This window comes from Callithrix jacchus, chromosome 12 (assembly GCF_049354715.1).
Source record: "Callithrix jacchus isolate 240 chromosome 12, calJac240_pri, whole genome shotgun sequence".
NCBI lineage: Eukaryota > Metazoa > Chordata > Mammalia > Primates > Cebidae > Callithrix > Callithrix jacchus.
Window position 1 is genome coordinate 32,124,915 of NC_133513.1, and position 23,121 is coordinate 32,148,035.

A 23,121-nucleotide genomic window follows, 5' to 3' on the forward strand; every position below is an offset into this window, starting at 1 on the left:
CAGGGAGGGACACTACCAAGCTTCACTTTTCACAGCACGCTATGGCTGCTCTAGGAATAGCACCCCCACAATGAAAATAAAGCAAACTGGTTGTGTATCTGGCACCCAACTCACCTTTTAATGCAATCACAAATTCTCCCTCAAAGAGGCTTCCAAAAAAAAAAAAAAAAATCAAAACACTATCAATATGAAGTCTGCCTAGAAATGAAACCACAGGAAGGTTTTATTTCTAAAATGCTGCATAAGGCCGAGTAGGTGACTCACGCCTGTAATCCCTGCACTTTTGAGTGGGGGCCATCAACTGAGGTCAGAAGTTTAAGATCAGCCTGGTTAACATGGTGAAAATCCGTCTCTACTAAAAATACAAAAGAAATTAGCCGGGTGTGGTGAACGTGAGCCTGTAATCCTAGCTACTTAGGAGGCTGAGTCAAGAAAATCACTTGAACCCTGGATATGGAGGTTGCAATGAGCCGAGATTGTGCCACTGCACTCAGCCTGGGTGATAGAGCGAGACTCAGTCTCAAAAAATTAAATGAATAAAAATAAAATAAAATAAAATAAAAAAGTTTGGCTAATAGAAATTTTAAAATTCACATTTGGCTCACGTTTTATATCAGAGGATTGCCTCCTTTTTTAAAATCTTAAGCTGCCTGCTCAAAGGACCAGAAGTCAGGAAGTTTATAAAATCTGAAATTGTTAAATCGTTATTAGATTCTTTCTATTTGTGAATAGTCATATAATATGTTATTTATAAATGCGTATCACCTTATACACAAGGTTAAATGCAAATACCCTCCTGGTTGGTCCTGGCTCAGCTCAGCGAGGAAGCTCTGCCTGAAAAAGTTGCAGCCCAGGCTGTCACTCTTTCTTCATTCGCCCAGTGTTTGGTCAAATCTTCTGTCACTCAGGGACTAAGGGGGCGGCACTAAAGGGGCGGAACTTAAGCATTATCTAGTCAGAGACTGCAGAAACCGTCCAATAGTTGGAAAGTATACAGGACGGCTTCCGGATTTGGCAGGTTCTTTGTCTCTTCCTGCAGCCTGAGTTCCGGGTCTCGTCTTCGGTGCTCTGTGTCATGCACTCCTGGAGATCCAGTCTGTGTGGCCCTGTGACCTTCGGGTATTGAGAGATCCACAGCTGAGACGCCAGGAGCCGCTGGAAACCTCGAAATGGTGAGAGAGCGGGATCCGACATCTCGAGAGACGGGGAAGAGGCTGGTTGGAAGCGGTCGGAAGTGGTGGTAGCGGGACTCAGGCCCCCGGACTCAGCTCCAAAATCCTGAGGTCGAGTTCACCTTTTCGCAGCTCGGCCTTCAGTCTCCTTCAGCGTTAAGATGGCGGCTGGGCGGACAGGCGGGACCCCGGGCGTCCTGTCTCTCTCTTGCCTACAAAGTGGCCTGGAGCCCGCTTTGGGCAGCTCGGCACCCACCGCGCCACATCTCTCCTCGGTTGTGCAGGGACCACTGAAGGGTCGTCAGGGGAGAATCCTGACTCGGGGTGCGAGGTTCATGAATCGGAAGAGCTTTTGGTCACTCCTTTGTGAAAAATTTATTGGAGTCGCCGCAAAAACATCAAATTATTTAAACAGTGATTCAAAAAATTGTAGAGCGCCCAGCTATGATTTGCAGTTTGTGGTACATAGGAGTGGGTTTGAGAGAAGACTTTTATAAGTTTCATGGTTAAGAAAAACCCACATTCATTAATCGGTTAGCACAGGTAATTTCTTAATGTTATTCACGTCCAATAGTACCGAATATTAAGTGCATTTAATGAAGAGATCTTTCAAACAGGCTTTGTGTGGGCAACAAGGCCGTTTTATTTATCGCTTGGGTGCAAGCGAGCCGAATCCAAGAAAGGAAAAGGTTGTTTGAAGGGGCTAAGTTGGGAATTGGCTTTATATGTTGGGGTAGTTTTTTGTGGGGCGGGGGTGTTACAGAGTAAGATCACAAGTTCAGTTACAAGGGCGGTGTTAGGCGAGACATTATCATAAGAACAGTTAAGATTGCAGGGTTGGGTGAGGGGCTTGTCCGGGAGGCTCCGATGGCGATTAGAGATGATGGGGAACGCAGGCGGAGGGTGGGAGACATCAGCCTGAGCAGGCAGGACTTCAGACTTTCGGGCTCCTGGCTTGCATATGAAACCTGACATTAAGGCTCCAGGCTTGCATATGGAGATCTGACACTTAATTTCCGCTTGAGCTTCTAAATTTCCTGGTTATGCAATCAGAGGTAAATTGATGGTTTATAGTTGGTAAGTCTGATTTTTTTTCCCCACTGTAGTAATTTACCAAAAAAAAAAAAAAAATGCACTTGAGTTAGATTTTTTTTTTTTAAGTGAAAAATCCAGACGAGAGCCACATCAGTTTCATTGCCTGCTACTTAGTTATTTTCACACACCACTGGGGAATAATTTTCCCCTGCGTTTTTCACAAGTATCCCAAGCAACCTCTAAAGTCTACCCTCCACTCCCACCTTGCATTCCTTCATCCTAACTCTAGCTTGCAGTAAAGTACTAACATTTCCAATTATTTTTGACATTCCCAAATGCAAATTTCCCCTCCCTAATTCACATTATCAGCTGTTTGCCCTTTAGTGTACATTTTGCATACCAGATTTTCATTAATCATTCTAAAAAATTAGAATGTTATCTCACTTTTTCACCCATGCTGGAGTGCAGTGGAGCAATCTCGGTTCACTGCAGCCTTTGCCTCCCAGGTTCAAGTGATTATCCTGCCTCAGTCTCTTGAATAGCTGAGATTACAGGTGCGCATCGTCACACCTGGCTAATAGTACTTTTAGTAGAGCCGGGGTTTCACCATGTTAGCCAGGCTGATCTCAAATTCTTGACCTCAGGTCATTTGCACATCTCAGCCTCAAAGTGCTGTGATTACAGGGGTGAGCTACTGCACATGGCCATTTTTTTTTTGACAAATAATTGGATGGGACTTTTACAAAGATGTGTTTTCACCTTGAAAAATACTTCCCCTGAGAAGAAAGTAAAGAATAATCCCCTGACATTGTATTGTTTTTTTAAGTTCCTCTTTTCTTTTTATCTTCTCGGGGTACAGAAGTCTTATCAAAATGTTTTTGGGTCAGGGATTCCCTTCAAAAAATTTTGGGGTTATTTGTCCTCAGCCACCCTGGTCTTGGGTTTCAGTACTGTTTTGGGATAAATGAAGATACCCGACCTGGTTATGTCTACTGGAGTGTCTAGTGAATATCAGCTCCTGGGTTATTTTCTTTCATAGGACAACCTGAGGCATGGAATGTAACCTCTCAAGGAAGAAGATGGAGGCTGTGGGGCTGACAGGAATCTCCTGATGTATTCAGTTTGAGACATTAAAACTGTCTTTACCCAACCCTACTTCCATTTCTTGGGGACACATTGCTGGTCTGCAAATCAGATGCTAGTATTGAGGAAAAAACATAGAAATAATTTCTGCCCCCTGGATTTTTTAAGGGGGCAGAAAAATAGTGCAATAAATATAAAGAAAAATATTTTAAAATTTTGTGGAAAAAAAAAAGACATCCCAAAAGTCAGAAACAGCCTGACTCCAGTGAGATAGTATAAAAACTTGCAAAGTGAAACGTATCTGATGCACTCACTGAGGCACACATAGTACAGCATCTCCTCATCAAGTGGTTATTGACCATTTAAGTGAGCAGGATGGGATGGAGAGTCTCTCAAGTGATTAAATGGCCTCACTTGATACCATAAGTAAGGCAAATTTGTTTTTTAATCAGCACTGACACTCTCTGGGTTTGTCACCTTTTAAAAGATTGTTCACTTATTTGGACCTCAGTTTTTAATTGTAAGTTGCATTTTATTAGTAGGGCTTGAAAGGAAAAAAAGAAATTTGCAAAGGGCATAAAAGAGGTGGCTTTCATAAACAAAAAAATATATCTAATTATATATTTCATATGTTAAAAATTCTCATTTACCTTTTTCTTTCCCAATATGAGTTTTGAAATTTTCTCAGGTGAATTTTTTATGGGTTGGTGATTTCAAACAGCATTTCAAGGCTTAGCTTTCAGAATGCTAGCTATGAAGGAAAAGAATAGGAGAAATCTCTCTTCCATTTTGGCTGTAGAAAATGAATACCTTTCCACAAGAAAATGTGATAGATAACTGGTGAGTTAAATAGATTCATGAAAACATTAGGTCCTCTTTTTGCTAGGTACATTTGTGACAGTGACTATCCCTGTTCTCTATGTCATTACCTTGATATCTAAGTTTCATGCTAAATTTTTGTTGCCTTAGAAATGTTACCATGTGACTAATTTACTACATGATTTTTAATTAAAATAATCCAATAATACATTTATTGTTTGAAAGTAATAGATGCTTTTACTTTTATTATCCAGGTATGAAATGTAGACAGCTTAAAATTTCCTTCCCTTATGTTAATACTGTATTTGAGTAATTTTGCTAAATTTTGCACACAGTTTCAAAAGCCAAGTGAATAACTGAGATGAAAATTAAAGCCTGAGCCCAGTGACTCTGAGCTAAGGCTAACAGTGAACCTGCATAAAGAGGTTATTAAAGGTCCAATTAGTTTTTTCTGAGTAGCCTCCTGTGCAGGTGTCTCAGCCTGCTCACCTCAGCCATGGAAGAAGTGTTTATACTGAGGGAAGCTTCAGAGTCCTGGAGAGCTGGGGGTCCACAGGCAGATGGAAGGGGACTGGGAGAGTCTTACTGAAGATGAAGTTGTTACTGTTTTGAGGTAGTTTCTAGATTTCGTAAAATATAGCAGTTAGATTTAAGTAAAAAATAAAAATTGAATTCCAGACGAATATTGCAACAGGAGGAAGTACCAACTATAAGATCTATAAATATTGCACAATTTAGGCAGACAAGGGCTTTCTTTCATAGGGAGGAGCAAAGCCAATTAAAAAGAAGGTTCAAGGGGAATGGGAAATGGAGTCTGAATAATCAGATTTTAGGTCAGAGAGTGTTTTACCCTGAAGTCAGCATATTCTTAGGAGAAACAGAACATACATTTATATGTTGGTCAGACTGAGGATAGCTCAAAGTCCAGGTGTCTGTGGAAAGGAGATAAACTTGAGTAAAGTTTGATTAAGAAGTATTTTATTTTGATCACTGAAGACGAATTCAGCTGATTTTTTTTTTTTTTAATGAAAAACAGAAGAAAATATGGATACCCTGTGTCTGGCTATGTGAAAGGTAAGAAAAGAGAGTGCCTTCTAAGTCATAATGGGAAGGGTGTTTCCATGAATTGTTCCTGGAGAACACAGAGAAGGAGAATTTTATTAATCACAGCTATTCACCTGGATTATCTATATGCTTCATTTCTGACCATCTTTTTATTTCTTCTATACATTTATTCCATTTCACTTGTCCTGGGTTGTATCTTTTAAAATAAACTGGTAAACATAAATAGAGTGTTTTTCTGAGTTCTGTGAGTAGCTCTATCAAATTACTGTACTTGAGGGAGATTATTAAAATCTCCAAGTTTTAAATAGTAAATTAGAAATATAGATGAGCCCATGAGGTTTGTGACTGACATCTGCAGTAAGGACAATGTTGTGGGACTGAGCCCTGAATGAGAATCTGTGCTGACTCTGGGTGGTGTCAGAATTAAAATATCAGACAATGAGTTGGTGTTGGAGAAATGCTTGATGTTTAGCAAACTTTACAGAATCGATGCCAAAATAAAGATATCACAGAGGTCTGGCCTGGCCTGTCTTGGAGTAAAACTCTGGGTGTCTGGGAATGGAGACTTTAGTTTCCTCTACACAGGCTGTCTCACACCATTGTCCTGTGATTCCAGGTCTTCTCTCAGGGTGAGAGACAGGTGAAAACTTAGAAGAAAGGAGTTCTGATAGCAGAACCTCTTTTCCCACAGCTGCCAACACAGGGTTTTCACCCACTCACAAACATACCCACTAGACATTGCTGTGTCTACAGCCCTCCCAGGACAAGAAAGCACACTTAGAAATTTCACCACGGTGTTTTTGATCCTGTTGTTTCTTGCCAAAAACCTACTGAAGTATCTATGAGTCTCTTGGCATATGCCTATCCTCAGACACTCAATCTGCAGCAGCAACCTCTTTTCTCCGCCAGCCTAGGGTTCTGGACCATCTGTTTGTATTCTCATGTACCTCCATGGACACAGAAGTAAACCAGCTCCACCTGGGCCACTATCTGTAGCACAAACCATTTCTTCCACCTACATTATACTCTCTCCCACCCATGGGTTTTTTGTTTTTTTTTTTTTTTTCATTTTAACTTTTATTTTTGGTTCAGCGGTACATGTGCAGGTTTTTATATAGGTAAAATTCTGTCATGGGCTTTGGAATCCTGATCATTTTATCACTGAGGTACTGTAGCACCAAACAGGTGTTTTTTTTGTTGTTGTTTGTTTGTTTTTCTCATCCTTTTTGTCCTCTCACCCTCCACCCTCAACTAGACTTCAGTATCTATTCCCTTTTTTGTGTCTATGTGTTGTTATTTACCTTTTACTCTTAATAACATGCATTTGGCTTTCAGTTTCTACACTAGTTTTCCATGTTGCTGCAAAGGACATAATCTTGCTATTTTTATGACCACAAAGTATTCCAATGTTTATGTACATATTTTGTTTTTGTTAAACCTTATTTTATGTTATTTTACTTTTTTGAAAAAAGGGTCTCACTCTGTTATCCAGGCTCCAGTTCAGTGGCATAATCTTGGCTCACTGCAGCCTCAACCTCCTGGGCTTAAGCAATCTTTCTACCTTAGCCTCCCAAATTGCTATAAGTACAAGTGCACACCACAATGCACAGGTCATATTTTGTTTTGCCATTTTTGTAGAGATGGGGTTTTGCCTTGTCTTTAGGCTGATTTTGAACTCATGAATTCAGGCCATCCACATACATTAGCCTCCCAAATTTCTGTGATTACATGCAGGAGCCGCCACGCCCATCTATACCACGTTTTCTTTATTCAGTCTACCATTGATAGGGCTTTAGGTTGATTCCATGTCTTTGTGTGGTTATCTGTTGTAGTTATTGTTTGTTTGTTTTTTTGTGATGAATTTTCACTCTTTTTGCCCAAGCTGGAGTGAAGTGGTGAGATGTTGGCTCACTGCCACCTCCATCTCCCAGGTTCAAGTGATTCTTCTGCCTCAGCCTCCTGAATAGCTGGAATTACAAGCACATGCCACCATGCCCAGCTACTTTTTTTTATATTTTTACTAGAAATGGGGTTTCACTATGTTGGCCAGGCTGGTCTGAAACTCCTGACCTTGGGTGATCTGCCCACCTAGGTTTCCCAAAGTGCTGAGGTTACAGGTGTGAGTCATTGTACCCAGCAGATTCCATGTCTTACCTGTTTTGAATATTGTCACCATGAAAATGCATGTGCGTGTGGCTTTATTTTATTTGTTTATTTATTTATTTTTGAGACAGAGTTTTAATCTTGTTGCTGCCAGGCTGGAGTGCAATAATGTGATCTCAGCTCACTACAACCTTCACCTCCTGAGTTCAAGTGATTCTCTGGCATCAGCTTCCCAAGTAGCTGGGATTTCAGGCATGCACCAGCACACCTGGCAAATTTTCTATTTTTAGTAGAAACAGCTTTTCTATATGTTGGTGAGGCTGGTCTCGAACTCCCGACCTCAGGTGATCCGCCCACCTCCGCCTCCCAAAGTGCTGGGATTATAGGTGTGAGCCACCATTCCTGGCACATGTGTCATTTTGAAAGAATAATTTATATTATAACATTGCTGGATCAAATGATAATTTTGTTTTTAGTTCTGTGAGAAATTGCTACACTGTTTTACACAGTGGTTGAACTAAACTCCCACCAGCATTTCCTTTTTTTTTTTTTAAACGAGCTTGCCAGCATCTGTTACTTTTTGACTTTTTAATAATAGCCATTGCTGACTGGTGTGAAATGGTGTCTCATAGTGGTTTGTCTTTGCATTTCCCTAATAATTAGTGATGAACGTTTTTATAAATATACATGTTAGCCACAGGTATGTCTTCTTTTGAAAAGCATTTGTTAATATTTTTTGCCTATTTTTTAATGAGGTTGTTTTCTTTTTTCTTGTAAAGTTCTGGGATACATGTGCAGATCTTGCAGGATTGTTACATGGGTATATACATGCCATGGTGGTTTGCTGTCCCCATCCCCTCTTCACTTACATTAGACATTTCCCCTAATATTATCCCTCCCCAACCTCCCAACCGCCTGCTTTTGCTCCCCTAACACCCCATTCACAAACAGGCCCCAGTGTGTATGTTCCCCTCCCTGTGTCCATGTGTTCTCATTGTTCAATACCCACTTATTAGTGAGAACATGTGGTGTTTGGTTTTCTGTTCTTGTGTCAGTTTGCTGAGAATGATGGTTTCCAGAACTCATCCATGTCCCTACAAAGGACATGAACTCATCCTTTTTTATGGCTGCATAGTATTCCATGGTGTATATGTGCCATATTTTCCCTGTCCAGTCTATCATCGATGGGCATTTGGGTTGGTTTCAAGTCTTTGCTATTGTAAACAGTGCTACAGTGAACATACATGTGCATATATCTTAATAATAGAATGATTTATAATACTTTGGGTATATACCCAGTAATAGGATTGCTTGGTCAAATGGTACTTCTATTTCTAAATCCTTGAGGAATTGCCACACTGTCTTCCATAATGGCTGTACTAATTTACACTCCCACCACAGTGTAAAAGTATTCCTATTTCTCCAAAACCTCTCCAGCATCTGTTGTCTCCAGATTTTTTAATGATCACCATTCTAATTGGTGTGAGATGGTATCTCAATGTGGTTTTGATTTGCATTTCTCTAACGACCAGCGATGATGAGCATTTCTTCATATGTTTGTTGGCCACATAAATGTCTTCTTTTGAGGAGTTCCTGTTCATATTCTTCTCCCACTTTTTGATGGGATTGTTTCTTTTTTTCTTGTAAATTTGTTTTATTTCTTTGTAGATTCTGGATATAAGCCCATTGTCAGTTGGGAAGTTTGCAAAAATTCTTTTCCATTCTGTTGGTTGCTGGTTCACTCTAATGATAGTTCCTTTTGCTGTGCAGAAGCTCTGAAGTTTAATTAGATCCCATTCGTCTATTTTGGCTTTTGTTGCCATTGCTTTTGGTGTTTTAGTCATGAAGTCCTTGCCTATGTCTATATCCTCAATGGTATTGCCTATATTTTCTTCTACAGTTTTTATGGTGTTAGGTCTTATGTTTAAATCTTTAATCCATCTGGAGTTAATTTTTATATAAGGTCTAAGGAAAGTGTCCAGTTTCACCTTTCTGCACATGATGAGCCAGTTTTCCCAACACCATTTATTAAACAGGGAATTCTTTCCCCATTGCTTGTTTTTGTCAGGTTTGTCAACGATCAGATGGTTATAGGTATGTGGAGATATTTTCAAGGCCTCTATTCAGTTCCATTGGTGTATATCTCTGTTTTGGTATCGATACCATGCTGTTTTGGTTATTACTGTAGCCTTATAGTTTGAAGTTAGGAAGCGTGATACCTCCAGCTCTGTTCTTTTTGCTTAGGATTGTCTTGGCAATGCGAGTTCTTTTTTGGTTCCATATGACATTTAAGGTGGTTTTTTCCAGTTCTGTGAAGAAGGTCAGTGGTTGCTAGATGGGGGGGGATAGCATTGAATCAATAAAGTACTTTGGCCAGTATGGCCATTTTCACGATATTGATTCTCACGAACTGTGAGCATGGAATGTTTTTCCATCTGTGTGTGTTCTCTCTTATCCTTGAGTTGTGGTTTATAGTTCTCCTTCAAGAGGTCCTTCATGTCCTTTGTTAGTTGTATTCCTAGGTATTTTATTCTCTTTTTAGCAATGTGAATGATAATTGGTTCATGATTTGGCTGTTTGTCTGTTATCGGTGTATAAGAATGCTTGCGATTTTTGCACATTGATTTTGTATCCTGAGACCTTGCTGAAGTTGCTTATAATCTTAAGGAGATTTTGGGCTGAGAAAATGAAGTGTTACTAATATGTAGTCATGTCATCTGCAAATAGAGACAATTTGACTTCCTCCTCTCCTAATTGAATACCATTTATTTCCTTTTCTTGCCTGATTGTTCTGGCTAGAACTTCCAGTACTATGTTGAATAGAAATGGTAAGAGAGGGCACTTTTGTCTAGTGCCAGTTTTCAAAGGGAATGCTTCCAGTTTTTGCCCATTCAGTATGATATTGGCTGTGGTTTTGTCATACATAGATAGCTTTTATTATTTTGAGACACTTCCATTTACATTTAGTTTATTGAGAATTTTTAGATAAAGGGCTGTTGAATGTTGTCAAAGGTCTTCTCTGCATCTATTGAGATAGTCATGTGGTTTTTGTCTTTGGTTCTGTTTATATGATGGATTACATTTATAGATTTGCATATGTTGAACCAGTCTTGCATCCCTGGGATGAAGCCTACTCGATCATGATGGACAATCTTTTTGATGTGCTGTTGCTTTCAGTTTGCCAGTATTTTATTGAAGATTTTTGCACAATTCTTCTTCATGGATATTGGCCTGAAATTTTCTTTTTTTAGTTGTGTCTCTGTCAGGTTTTGGTACTAGGATGATGATGGTCTCATAAATGAGTTCAGGAGTATTCCCTCTTTTTATATTGTTTGGAATAGTTTCAGAAGGAATGGTACCAGCTCCTCTTTTTACATCTGGTAGAATTCAGCTGTGAACCTGTCTAGACTTGGAATTTTTTTGGTTGGTAGGCTATTAATTGCTACCTCAATTTCAGACCTTGTTATTTGTCTATTCAGGGATTTCACTTCTCCTGGTTTAGTCTTGGAAGGTGTAAGTGTCCAGAAATTTATCCATTTCTCTTAAATTTATTGGTTTATGTGCATAGAGTTGTTTGTAGTAATCTCTGATGGTAGTTTGTATTTCTGTGGAATCAGTGGAGATATCCCCTTTATCATTTTTCATTGCATCTATTTGATTCTTCTCTCTTTTCATTTTTAGTAGTCTTGCTAGCAGTCTATTTTGTTGATCTTTTCAAAAAACCAGTTCCTTTGATTTATTGATTTTTTTTGAAGTTTTTTTATGTCTCTGTCTCCTTCAGTTCTGCTCTGATCTTAGTTATTTCCTGTCTTCTGCTAGCTTTTGAATTTGTTTGATCTTGCTCCTCTAGTTCTTTCAATTTTGACAATAGAGTATCAATTTTAGATTTTTCCTTGCTTCTCATGTGGGCATTTAGTGCTATAAATTTCCCTCTAGACGCTGCTTAGTGTGTCCCAGATACTCTGGTACATTGTATCTTTTTTCTCATTGGTTTTGAAGAACACCTTCCTTTCTGCCTTGATTTCATTATTTATCCAGTAGTCATTCAGGAGCAGGTTGTTCAGTTTCCATGCAATTGTACAGTCTTGCGTGAGTTTCTTAGTACTATGTTTTTCTAATTTGATTGCACTGTAGTCTGAGAGATTGGTTGTTACAATTTCCATTTTGCATTTACCGAGGAGTGATTTGCTTCCAATTATGTGGTCAATTTTAGAGCAAGTGAAATGTGGTGCTGAGAAGAATGTATAATCTGTGAATTGCAGGTGGAGAGTTTTGTAGATGTCTGTTAGGTCCACTTGATCCAGATTTGAGGTCAAGTCCTGGATAGCCTTGTTAATTTTCTGTCTTGTTGATCTGTCTAATATTGGCAGTGAAGTATTAAAGTCTCCCACTATTGCTGTGTGGGAGTCTAAGTCTCTTTGTAGGTTGTTAAGAATTTGCTTTATGTACCTGGGTGCTCCTGTATTGGGTACATATATGTTTAGGATAGTTAGCTCTTCTTGTTGCATTGATCTTTTTACTATTATGTAATGCCCTTCTTTGTCTCTTTTCATCTTTGTTGGTTTAAAGTCCGTTTTATTTGAGACTGGGATTGCAACCCCTGCTTTTTTTTTTCTCTCTCCATTTCCTTGGTAAATCTTCCTCCATCTCCCTATGTTGAGTCTATGTGTGTCTTTGCATATGAGATGGGTCTCCGGAATACAGCACACTGATGGGTCTTGATTTTTAATCCAGTTTCCCAGTTTATGTCTTTTGATTGGGGCATTTAGGCCATTTACATTTAAGGTTTATATTGTTTCATGTGAATTTGATTCTACCATTTTGATACTAGCTGGTTGTTTTGCCCATTAGTAGACTCAGTTTCTTCTTTGTGTTGATGGTCTTTATCATTTGTTACATTTTTGCAGTGGCTTGTACTGGTTGTTTCTTTCCATGTTTAGTGCTTCCTTCAGGAGCTTTTGTAGGTCAGGTCTGGTGGTGACAAAATCTCTCAGCAATTGCTTGTTCATAAAGGATTTTATTTTTCCTTCACTTATGAAGCTTAATATTGCTGGTAATGAAATTCTGGACTTGAAGTTCTTTTTTTTAAGGATGTTGAATACTGACTCCCACTCTCTTCTGGCTTGTAGGGTTTCTGCTGAGAGACCCGCTGTGAATCTGATGGGCTTTCCTTTGTGGATAACCTGACTTTTCTATCAGGCTGCTCTTAGCATTTCTTTTCTTCATTTCAACCATGGTGAATCTGTTGATTGTGTGTCTTGAGGTTGCTCCTTTTGAGGAATATGTTTGTTCTATTTTCTGGATGTGAATGTTGGCCTGCCTTCCTAGGTTGGGTAAGTTCTCCTGAATGATATCCCAAAGAGTGTTTTCCAGCTTGGATTTGTTCTTCCTGTCACATTCAGGTACACCGATGAAATGTAGATTAGGTCTATTCACACAATCCCATATTTCCTGGACGCTTTAAGTCTTTTTTCTCTGATCTTGCCTTCTCATTTTATTTTGAGTTGATCTCCAATCTCTGATATCCTTTCTTCTGCTTGATTGACTTGGCTATTGAAACTTTTGTATGGTTTGCAAAGTTCTTGCGCTGTGTTTTTCAGCTCCATCAAGTCGTTTATGTTCTTTAAGTTGGTTATTCTAGTTAGCATTTCGTCTAACCTTTTTTCAAGGTTCTTAGTTTCTTTGTACTGGGTTAGAACATGTTCCTTTAGCTCAGAGAAGTTTGTGATTATCCACCTTCTGAGGCCTCCTTCTGTCATTTTGTCAAACTTACTCTCCATCCAGTATTGTTCCCTTGCTGGTGAGGAGTTGTGATCCTTGGAGGAGGAGAGGCATTCTGGTTTTTGGTGTTTTTATCCTTTTTGTGCTGCTTTCTTCCCATCCTCATGGATTTATCTACCTTTGGTCTTTGAAGTTGGTGACTTTCAGATGAGGTCTCTGAGTGGACGTTCTTTTTGTTGGTGTCGAGACTATTTTTTCTGTTTTTTAGTTTTCCTTCTCACAGGCCCCTCTGCTGCAGGTCTGCTGGAGGTTCACTCCAGACCCTGCTTGCCTGGGAATTATCTGCAGGAGTGCAGAACAGCAAGGATTGCTGTCTGTTCCTTCCTCTGGTAGCTTCATCCCGGAAGGGTACTCACCAGATGACAGCTAGAGCTCCCCTGCGTCTGGTGACTCTTTGGATATACAGGGGTCAGGGAGCCACTTGAGAAGGCAGTCTGTCCCTTGTCAGAGCTCAAATGCTGTGCTGGAAGCTTTGTTACTCCCTCCAGAAATGTTAGGCAGGAACATTTAAGTCTGCTGCACAAAACTCCCAACCGCTTATTTTCCCAGGTGCTCTGTCCTGGGAAGGTGTGGCTTTATGTATAAGTTTCTTGACAGGTTGCTTTCTCTTTTGTCAAAGCTGTTCTGCCTAGAAAAAAGGGAGTCAAGTCACAGTCTGCCTGCATAGGCGTTTCTGAGCTGCCACCAGCTCTGGGCTCCCCCCAGCTCCTGTGTAAACTTCTTTCTGTTTTTGTTTACATAGGTAAGGTTAGAGCTGCCTTGGTAATAATGGTGGATGTTCCTCCTCCCACGGAGCTCGACTATCCAGGGTCGAGCTCAAACTGCTGCTATGCTGGCTGTGAAAATCCCAAGCCAGTGGGATTCAGTTTGCTGGTTTCTGTGGGGGTGGGACCTGCAGAGCCAGATCACCTGGCTCCCCACCTTCAACCCCCTTTCTCTCAGATGTATGGGTGACTGTGCTCCAGGAGCCAGTCAAAACAGCTGCTGAGATTTTTGCTGGGGAATTCATGGCGGGAGCTGAATCAGTAGCCCAGGTTTGCCCTGAAAACTTGCAGCGCCTGTTAGCATGCGGGGATCTCCTGGTCTGTGGGCTACAAAGACCACAGGAAAGCGCCGCATCAAAACTGGAGCTCTGGAGTGGCCGGACATCCCCAATGGCCTCCGTTGGGTAGAAGGGAGTGCCCTCCACCTCGTTGCAGTCCCCGGATGAGGCTACACCCCACCCTGCCTTGGTTTGCCCTCCTTGGGCTACACCTACTGTCCAACCAGTTCTATTAAGATGAACCTGGTGCCTTGGTTGAAAATGTGGAGATTAGTTGCCTTCTGAGTCGCTCTCACTGGGAACTGTACTCCTGAACTGTTCCTATTTGGCCGTCTTGGTGGAAATCCCCCTCTTTTAAGTTTTTTTTAATAGATTCTGGATATGAGACCTTTGACAGAAGCATAGTTTGCAAATGTGTGTGTGTGGTTTTTATATTTTTAAATTCTGTAGGTTGTCTGTTCACTCTGTTAATAGTTTCTTTTCTGTGAAGAAAGTTTTTAGTTTAATTAGGTCCCATTTTTTGCTTTTGTTGCAATTGCTTTGGTACCTTCATCGTGAGGTCTTTACCAGTGTGTAGGTTTAGAATGGTATTTCCTAGATTATCTGTCAGTGTTTTTATTTATTTTACAACCTTAAGTTTTATATTTATGTCCTGTATATGGAGTAAGGATGGAATCTGGTTTCAGTCTTCTACATAGTACTAGCTAGTTATTTCAGAACCATTTATTAAAAAGAGATTTCCTCCCAAATTCCTTTTATTTTTATTTATTGATTTTTTTTGGTAAAGATGGGGTTTCACCATGATGGCCAGGCTGGTCTTGAACTTCTGACCTCAGGTGATCTACCCACCTCAGCCTCCCAAAGTGCTAGGATTACAGGCATGAGCCACCGCACTGGCCTATCTTCTTTTTTAAAGGTCAGATGGTTGTAGGTGTGTGACATTATTTCTAGGCCTGTATTGTGTTGCATTGGTACAATGTTGCATTGGTTACCGTAGCCCTGTAGTATTTGAGGTTGGTAATGTAGTGCTTTCAGTTTTATTCTTTATGCTTAGGATTGCATTGGATATTCATTTGTTATTGTTGTTCTCATTTCATATGAAGTATAAAATAGTTTTTGTTGTTGTTCTGTTAAAAATGGTATTAGTGGTTTAATAGAAATAGCATTAAATCTATAAATTTTGTTGGGCAGTATGACCATCTTAATAATATTGATCTTTTCTATTTATGAGCATAGAATGGTTTTCTATTTGTTTCATCTTTGACTTCTTTATTCAGTGTTTTATAATTCTTTTCAAAGAGATTTTTTCAGCACCCTGGTTAACTGTATACCTAGATATTGTAAATGGATATATATATATATGTTTTTAAGTTTGACTTTGGTTTTGTTGGTGTTGATGTACAGGAGTGCTACTGACATTAGTATATCTATTTTGTATTTTGAAACTCTGCTAAAGTTGCTTGTCAGTTTTAAGAGCTTTTCCATCGAGACTGTAGGATTTTCTAAATATGAAATTATGTTATCTGCAAACAGCTATGGTTTGACTTCTTCTCTTTCTGTTTGAATGTTTATATTTTTCATCTTGCCTGATTGCTCTGTCTGGAAATTCAAATTCTATGTTAAGTAAAAGTGGTGAGAGAAGGCAGTTTTGTCGTTCTCCAGTTTTCAAGGAAAAATACTTCCAGCTTGTTTTCATTCAGTTTTTTGGCTTTTGGTTTGTCATAGGTAACTCATTATTTTGAAGTATGTACCTTCAATGCATAGTTTGTTGAGAGCTTTTAACAAAATAGATGTTAAATTCTATTGAAATAATTTTGCATTTTTTATGTTTAGTTCTGTTTATGTGATTTATAGCATTAATTAATTTTTGTATGTTGAACCAATCTTGTATACCACAGATAAAACATAGTTGAACATAATGGATTAGTTATTTGATATGCAGCTAGATTTGATTTGCTGGTATTTTGTTGAGAAATTTTTCATCAATATTTATCAAAGATACTGGCTTCAAGTTTTCTATTTTTGTTTTATCTCTGCCAGGTTTTGGTATAAGAATGATGTTTTTCTTATACAATGATTTGGTGAGGTGTCCCTCTTTCTCAATTTATTTGAAATAGTTTCAGTAGAAATGATACTAGGTCTTTGTATATCTGGTAGAATTCAGCTCTGAATCTGTCTGGTACTGAGCTTTTTTTTAGTTGGTAGGCTATTTACTACAAATTCAGTTTTGAAACTTGTTATTGGTCTATTCAGGGACTCAATTTCTTTTTTGTTTACTCTTGGCAGGATGTCTTTGTCTTGAAATGTATCCATTGTTTTCTAAATTTTCTAGTTTGTGTGCATAGAGCTGTTCATTCTAGACTTCAATAGTTATTTATATTTTTGTGGGGTCAGTAACTGTCCCTTTTGTCATTTCAAGTTTGAAGCTTTTCTTTTTTTTTTAATTAATCTATCTAGTAAAGTATTTAACTTATAATTTTTTAAAAAGTTTTAACTCTTACATTATGTAATCTTTTGTATAGTTTTTAATGTCTAAATCTCCTTTATTTCAGATCTGATTTTGGTTATTTCTTGTCTTCTACTAGCTAGAGAGTTGATTTGCTCTTGGTTCTCCCATTCTTTTATTGCTGATATTAAGTTTAAATTTAGCTTTTTCTACCTTTTTGATGTGAACATTAAATGGTATAAATTTTCCTGTTAATATTGTCTTAGCTGTGTTGCAGAGATTCTGTTATGTTGTATCTTTGTTCTCATTTGTTTCAAAGAATTTCTTAGTTTCTGCCTTAAATTCATTATTTACCCCAAAGTCATTTAAAGGAGGTTGTTTAATTTCCATGTAATTATATTGTATCAAGAGTTTTTTTTAAATTGAACTGTATTTTTATTGAGCTGTAGTCTGTGTGTGTGATTGGTATGATTTTGGGATTTTTGAATTTGCTGAGGATTGTTTTATTTCTGATTGTGTGGTCAATGTTTTTTTTTTAAATTTTCTTTTTGAGGCAGAGTCTCGCTGTGTCACCCAGGCTGGAGTACAGTAATGCAATCTCAGCTCCCTGAAACTATACCTCCCAGAATCAAGCAATTCTGTTGCGTCAACCTCGAGAATAGCTGAGAATACAGGTTCCTATGACCACACCCAGCTCATTTTTGTATTTTTAGTAAAGATGGGGTTTTACCATATTGGCCAGGCTGGTCTTGAACCTCTGACCTTATATGATCCGCCTGCCTCAGCCTCCCAAAGTGCTGGGATTACAGGTGTGAGCCACTGCGCTCATCTGTGTTGTCAGTAAATCCAATATGTGCTATATGGTAATAAAAAGAGTGTATATTATCTTGTTTTTAGATGGAGAGTTTTGTAGATGTATATTTTGACTATTTGGTTAAGTGTTGAGTTTAGGTCCTAATATATTTGTAAATTTTCTGTCTTAAAAATCTGTCTAATAGTCTGTGGTTGTTGTAGTCTACCAGAGTTATTGTGTCAGAATCTAAGTCTTTATCTGACTCGAAGAACTTGATTTTTTCATATGCAACCATAAACTTTTTATAACACTTTTTCTCTTCCGCTTTTTTCCCCATAAACATTATTCCAAGTGCACAGTATGCCAAGGGCTACTCCTTAGGTGCCTGAATCCAGTGTCTACTAAAATTCAGATGTCTGAGAGTTCAAAAACATGTACAGAGACCTGGCTTCTTTAGGAGAAAACATAAATGAGAGATAAATGGCTTTATTCTCCTATCTGAAAATCAAGGGGATATTTTGCTTATCTCTCTTAAAACATTTAGATTATATGTAGGTTTTTTCTGTGCTTTTTAGAAAATATGTATAAATAATTATAACAGCTAAATAAACCTTTTCTCATTTTTATTGACTCAGGATTGTATTCATTTAGAACCTCAGATTTATTGCTTTTCATTTTTGCTTTGGCAAAGATTTATATTTTCTATATTTAGTCTGTTAAAGTAGACAGATTTGTTTGGATTAAAGGTCATTGTAAGAGAACACAAAAGTCAAACACAAGGATGGGATTAAATTTAGCATTACAAAATGAAAATGTCTAAAAGATACTGATTAAGTTCGTTAGATAGGAAAGTGATTATCCAAGGAAATTAATGAATACTTGCAGGAATAAGTACTTACACTGCAAAAGCAGTTCAGTATATAAACTGAACAGTGGAGTCTGTAGTTGTACTTTGAGTTCTGTTTATGTCTATAGAACAATTAGCATAGTTACGTGTAGTGTTTGTAGACAACATGCATTTACATAAATTAAACAATATTCTGTATAAGACCATAATGTTTACTTTGAATACCTTCCTTTCTTTCTTTTCTTTTCTTTTCTTTTCTTTCTTTCTTTTCTTTCTTTCTTTCTTTCTTTCTTTCTTTCTTTCTTTCTTTCTTTCTTTTCTTTCTTTCTTCTTTCCTTTTTTTTTTTTTTTTGTGATTGAGTTTGGCTTTTGTTGCCCAGGCCTGAGTGCACTAATGTGAGTGATCTCAGCTTTCTGCAACCTCTGCCTCCAGGGTTCAAGTGATTCTCCTGCTTCAGCTTCTTGAGGAGCCGGGATTACAGGCACCTCCCACCATGCCAGGCTTCTTTTTTATTTTATTTTCCGTATTTTTAGTAAAAACAAGGTTTCACCATGTTGGCCAGGCTGGTCTGGAACACCTGACCCCAGGGATCCACATGCCTCGGCCTCCCAAAGTGCTGATATTACCGGCATGAGCCTCCATGCCTGGCCTTAAATACATTTCTTAAATAGTTATATTAATACTGTCATTAATACTTTTTTTTTTTTTTTTTTTTGAGACGGAGTTTCGCTCTTGTTACCCAGGCTGGAGTGCAATGGCGCGATCTCGGCTCACTGCAACCTCCGCCTCCTGGGTTCAGGCAATTCTCCTGCCTCAGCCTCCTGAGTAGCTGGGATTACAGGCACACGCCACCATGCCCAGCTAATTTTTGTATTTTTAGTAGAGACGGGGTTTCACCATGTTGACCAGGATGGTCTCAATCTCTTGACCTCGTGATCCACCCTCCTCGGCCTCCCAAAGTGCTGGGATTACAGGCGTGAGCCACCGCACCCGGCGTCATTAATACTTTTAAAATATAAACTGTTTTAATTGAATTATGGTTAAAGATAATTTTAAAATCCTACATACATTATGTCTACTACATTAAAATTATTTATACTTAGATTTTTATATCTAGTATCTGAAGTAAATTTACTGCCAAATTGTTACAGGAGATATTAGTCTGACACACTTTTTAATTTATCTAGTAGAGATAACTATAGGTAAGCATAAGTTTAGTGTCTTTTATTTTACTAAATTTGAAGCTGCTATTACAGGACAAATAAATTATTACAGGGCAACTAAACACAAGTAATGTGGCCATCCAAACGCTATAGTAGCTCTTCAGTTACCTATGTTCCAAGCTTAAATATATTCCACTATATGAACAAAGTCAGTCCAATTCTCCATCAAACTGTGCTGGTGGAAATTGTCAGATGTATATCAGTATAGATTCCCCATTCAATGGCAGGAGATGACAGAGCAGCAGAGATAAAAGAGAAACTTGATTCTCATGCTGAGAGTAGCTGTACACTTTGGGTGTTTAGAGGTAAATTTCTTTTTATTTATTTATTTAATTTTTAATTATTTATTGTATTGCATTTTAGGTTTGGGGGTACATGTGAAGAACATGAAAGATTGTTGCATAGGTACACACATGGCAGTGTGATTTGCTGCCTTCCTCCCCATCACCTATATCTGACATTTCTCCCCATGCTATCTCTCCCCAACTCCCCACCCCCTGCTGTTTCTCCTCTATTTCCCCTCCACAGATCTCAGTATGTGATTCTTGCCTCCCTGTGTCCATGTGTTCTCATTGTTCAACACCTGGCTATGAGTGAAAACATGTGGTGTTTGATTTTCTGTTATTGTGTCAGTTTGCTGAGAATGATAATTCCCAGGTTCATCCATGTCCCTACAAAGGACATGAACTCATTGTTTTTTATGGCTGCATAGTATTCCATGGTGTATGTGCCACATTTTCCCTGTCCAGTCTATCATTGATGGGCACTTGGGTTGGTTCCAAGTCTTTGCTATTGTAAACAGTGCTGCAATGAACATTCGTGTGCATGTGTCCTTACAGTAGAACGATTTATAATCCTTTGAATATATACCCAGTAGTGGGATTGCTGGATCAAATGCAATTTCTATTTCTAGGTCCTTGAGGAAGACACTCTCTTCCACAATGGTTGTACTAATTTACACTCCCACCAACAGTGTAAAAGTGTTCCCATTTCTTCACATCCTCTCCAGCATCCGTTTTCTCCAGATTTTTTAATGATCGCCGTTCTAATGGGCGTGAAATGGTATCTCAATATGATTTTGATTTGCATTTCTCTAATGACCAGTTATGATGAGCATTTTTTCATATGTTTGTTGGCCTCGTATATGTCTTCTTTTGTAAAATGTCTGTTCATATCCTTCACCCACTTTTGAATGGGTTTGTTTGTTTTTTTCTTGTAAATCTGTTTGAGTTCTTTGCAGATTCTGCATATTAGCCCTTTGTCAGATGGGTAGATTGCAAAATTTTTTTCCCATTCTGTTGGTTGCTGATTCACTCTAATGACTGTTTCTTTTGCTGTGCAGAAACTGTGGAGTTTGATTAGGTCCCATTTGTCTATTTTGGCTTTTGTTGCCATTGCTTTTGGTGTTTTGGTCGTGAAGTCCTCGCTTATGCCCATGTCCTGAATGGTTTTGCCTAGGTTTTCTTCTAGGGTTTTTATCGTGCCAGGTCTTATGTTTAAGTCTTTAATCCATCTGGAGTTAATTTTAGTGTAAGGTGTCAGGAAGGGGTCCAGTTTTTGCTTTCTGCACATGGCTAGCCAGTCTTCCCAACACCACTTATTAAACAGGGAATCCTTTCCCCATTGCTTGTTTTTGTCAGATTTGTGAAAGATCAGATGGTTGTAGACTTGTGGTGTTGCACCTGAGGCCTCTGTTCTGTCCCATTGGTTTTGGTACCAGTACCATGCTGTTTTGATTACTGTAGCCTTTAGTATAGTTTGAAGTCCGGTAGTGTGATGCCTAGAGATAAATTTCTTGAAGGAAAATCTTTTCTGGCTGACAGTCTTGTATGTAATCTGAGGTTTTTCTTAAGATGCTTTTAACTTTTTTTTTGTTTGTTTAATGTAACCTTGCTGAGACTGAGAGCTGTTTTTCTTTTTAAAGCTTTGAGTGTCTTTCAGAAGTCCTTTTAGTATCTCATGGCATCTGTTACTGAGGTGCATGGTCACAGTGAGAGGTCTTGGATCTGTCTGTATCTAGACTCACGCTAGAAGTCCAGCAGTATTTTTTTATGACACCATTATAAACAGGAACTGACGCTGAAACACTACTCCTGTTCCTATTGTTTGGAAGCTACAGTTCTACCCAGGAGGACTGCAGGCTCTCCTCCTACAGCTGAGACTTCAGTCTCTAATGTGACACTGGAGTGCTGCTTTGGGAATTGAGGTTTATATCAGATGTGAAATAACAGCTTTAAGCTCCGTACTGTGAGATATGCCTCTCTGTTGGATGGTAGGAGTCAAGAGAGGACACTAGCCACCAGGAGTTGGCAAGCAAGAGGGCTATAGCCTAGTGGTCAGGGAGTAGAGGGCCATTGCCTTACAATGTAAAAAGCCAGAAAGGTAGCACCCTATTCAACCATTTATTTTGGAGAGTGAGTGTCTACCTTCAGCAGGCACCTGGCTTCAAGTTAAAAATTGCTTTCTGTCATGAAGATGTGAAAAGTTCATTTTGTTATTGAATATAACCCATTAACATACATGGATGACCACCTTAGTTATCCTGTAAATTTAGAATGAAGAATGTGTGATGTGCTTTAAATTCTTCTACTTATGTAATAATTATGGTGACCATTTTTCTGTCTTTGCAATTTCTTAAACAGATTAACTTTGATATATGTAACATTCTAGTTAAATTGCATAATAAAACAGTTTTTTCTCTTTTCTATTATTGTGGATTTTCTCTGGGGCTGGAGATAATTTTTCTTTTAATTATACTTTGCAAATACTGTCTAGAATAATCAGAAATGATATAAACACATAAGGTGCCAACCAAGCTTAACTCTAGCAAGGACTTTTCCCCTCTGCCTTCCAGTAAACTCATAATTGTGCTGCAGAGTGCATGCTGTCCCCTGAATATGCAGGCAGAATTGTGTCTCTACGTATTTGCTATCTGTAGTCTCCTACAGTCACTTCTAGAGAGGCTAGATCAGATTTTTACAAACTTCACAGGGCAGCAATCAATCATTTTACTTCTTTCAGTGACTCTTGTGTTTCAGACCTGAAACTGATTCACAGACCATGAGGCTGGCCCAGAAACCCAATCAGGGTAGTGACATGTAGTCATGAGAATCTCCAGTTACCCCTTCCTCCTCTTGCTAAAAGGCCCAAAAATTTCCTCTTACTATAATGCCCAAAGATACAGGTAATATCTTGCTATTCCAGCAATCCAGGACCTAGACCTGCAGATCCAAATTCTGAATCTTGAGATTTGGGGGGGAAAAAAACCTTTTATTTGAGAAATGCAAATTCTTTCAGTTGTCAAACTCCTCCGATACATTAAAATGAGAGCAAAATTTTGTCATTATTTGTCTTTGAACTATATTTATCTCATAGCTGTTCGCTGTCATTAGTAGCTATAAATTAAACTACTAATATCACACTGGGCACCATAACCCAAACCCTAAATCTATATGTGTATCTAATCAATAATTAATGTTATTTCTGTAAATTAATAAGAATTTTTGTATCAGCTCATTCTCTGTCCTTTTTTTAACCTTTACAAATTCACTGGTAACTACTGCTAATTAAAGTATAGATTCCAGGCAACTTAAATCTTTGCTGCCAAGTTACAGTCTTCAAGTTTGGCTCAAATACACTGTCTACTCATATTCACATTGACTTGGCTTTTTCTTTTTATGTAGACATATCACTTAGAATGTACTAGAGCAG

General features: G+C 38.5%; 1 protein-coding gene across 1 annotated transcript in view; it reads left to right on the top strand.

Annotated features, from left to right (window-relative positions):
- The first annotated feature begins 1,025 nt into the window (after window positions 1–1,025).
- The window catches only part of LOC100403534 (uncharacterized), a 44,201-nt gene continuing 22,105 nt past the window's right edge, over window positions 1,026–23,121 (top strand). The window contains exon 1 of the mRNA XM_035267556.3: window positions 1,026–1,172. Within this exon, the coding sequence (XP_035123447.1) occupies window positions 1,170–1,172 (3 nt within the window). The 5' untranslated portion in view covers window positions 1,026–1,169. The remainder of the gene's footprint in view (window positions 1,173–23,121) is intronic.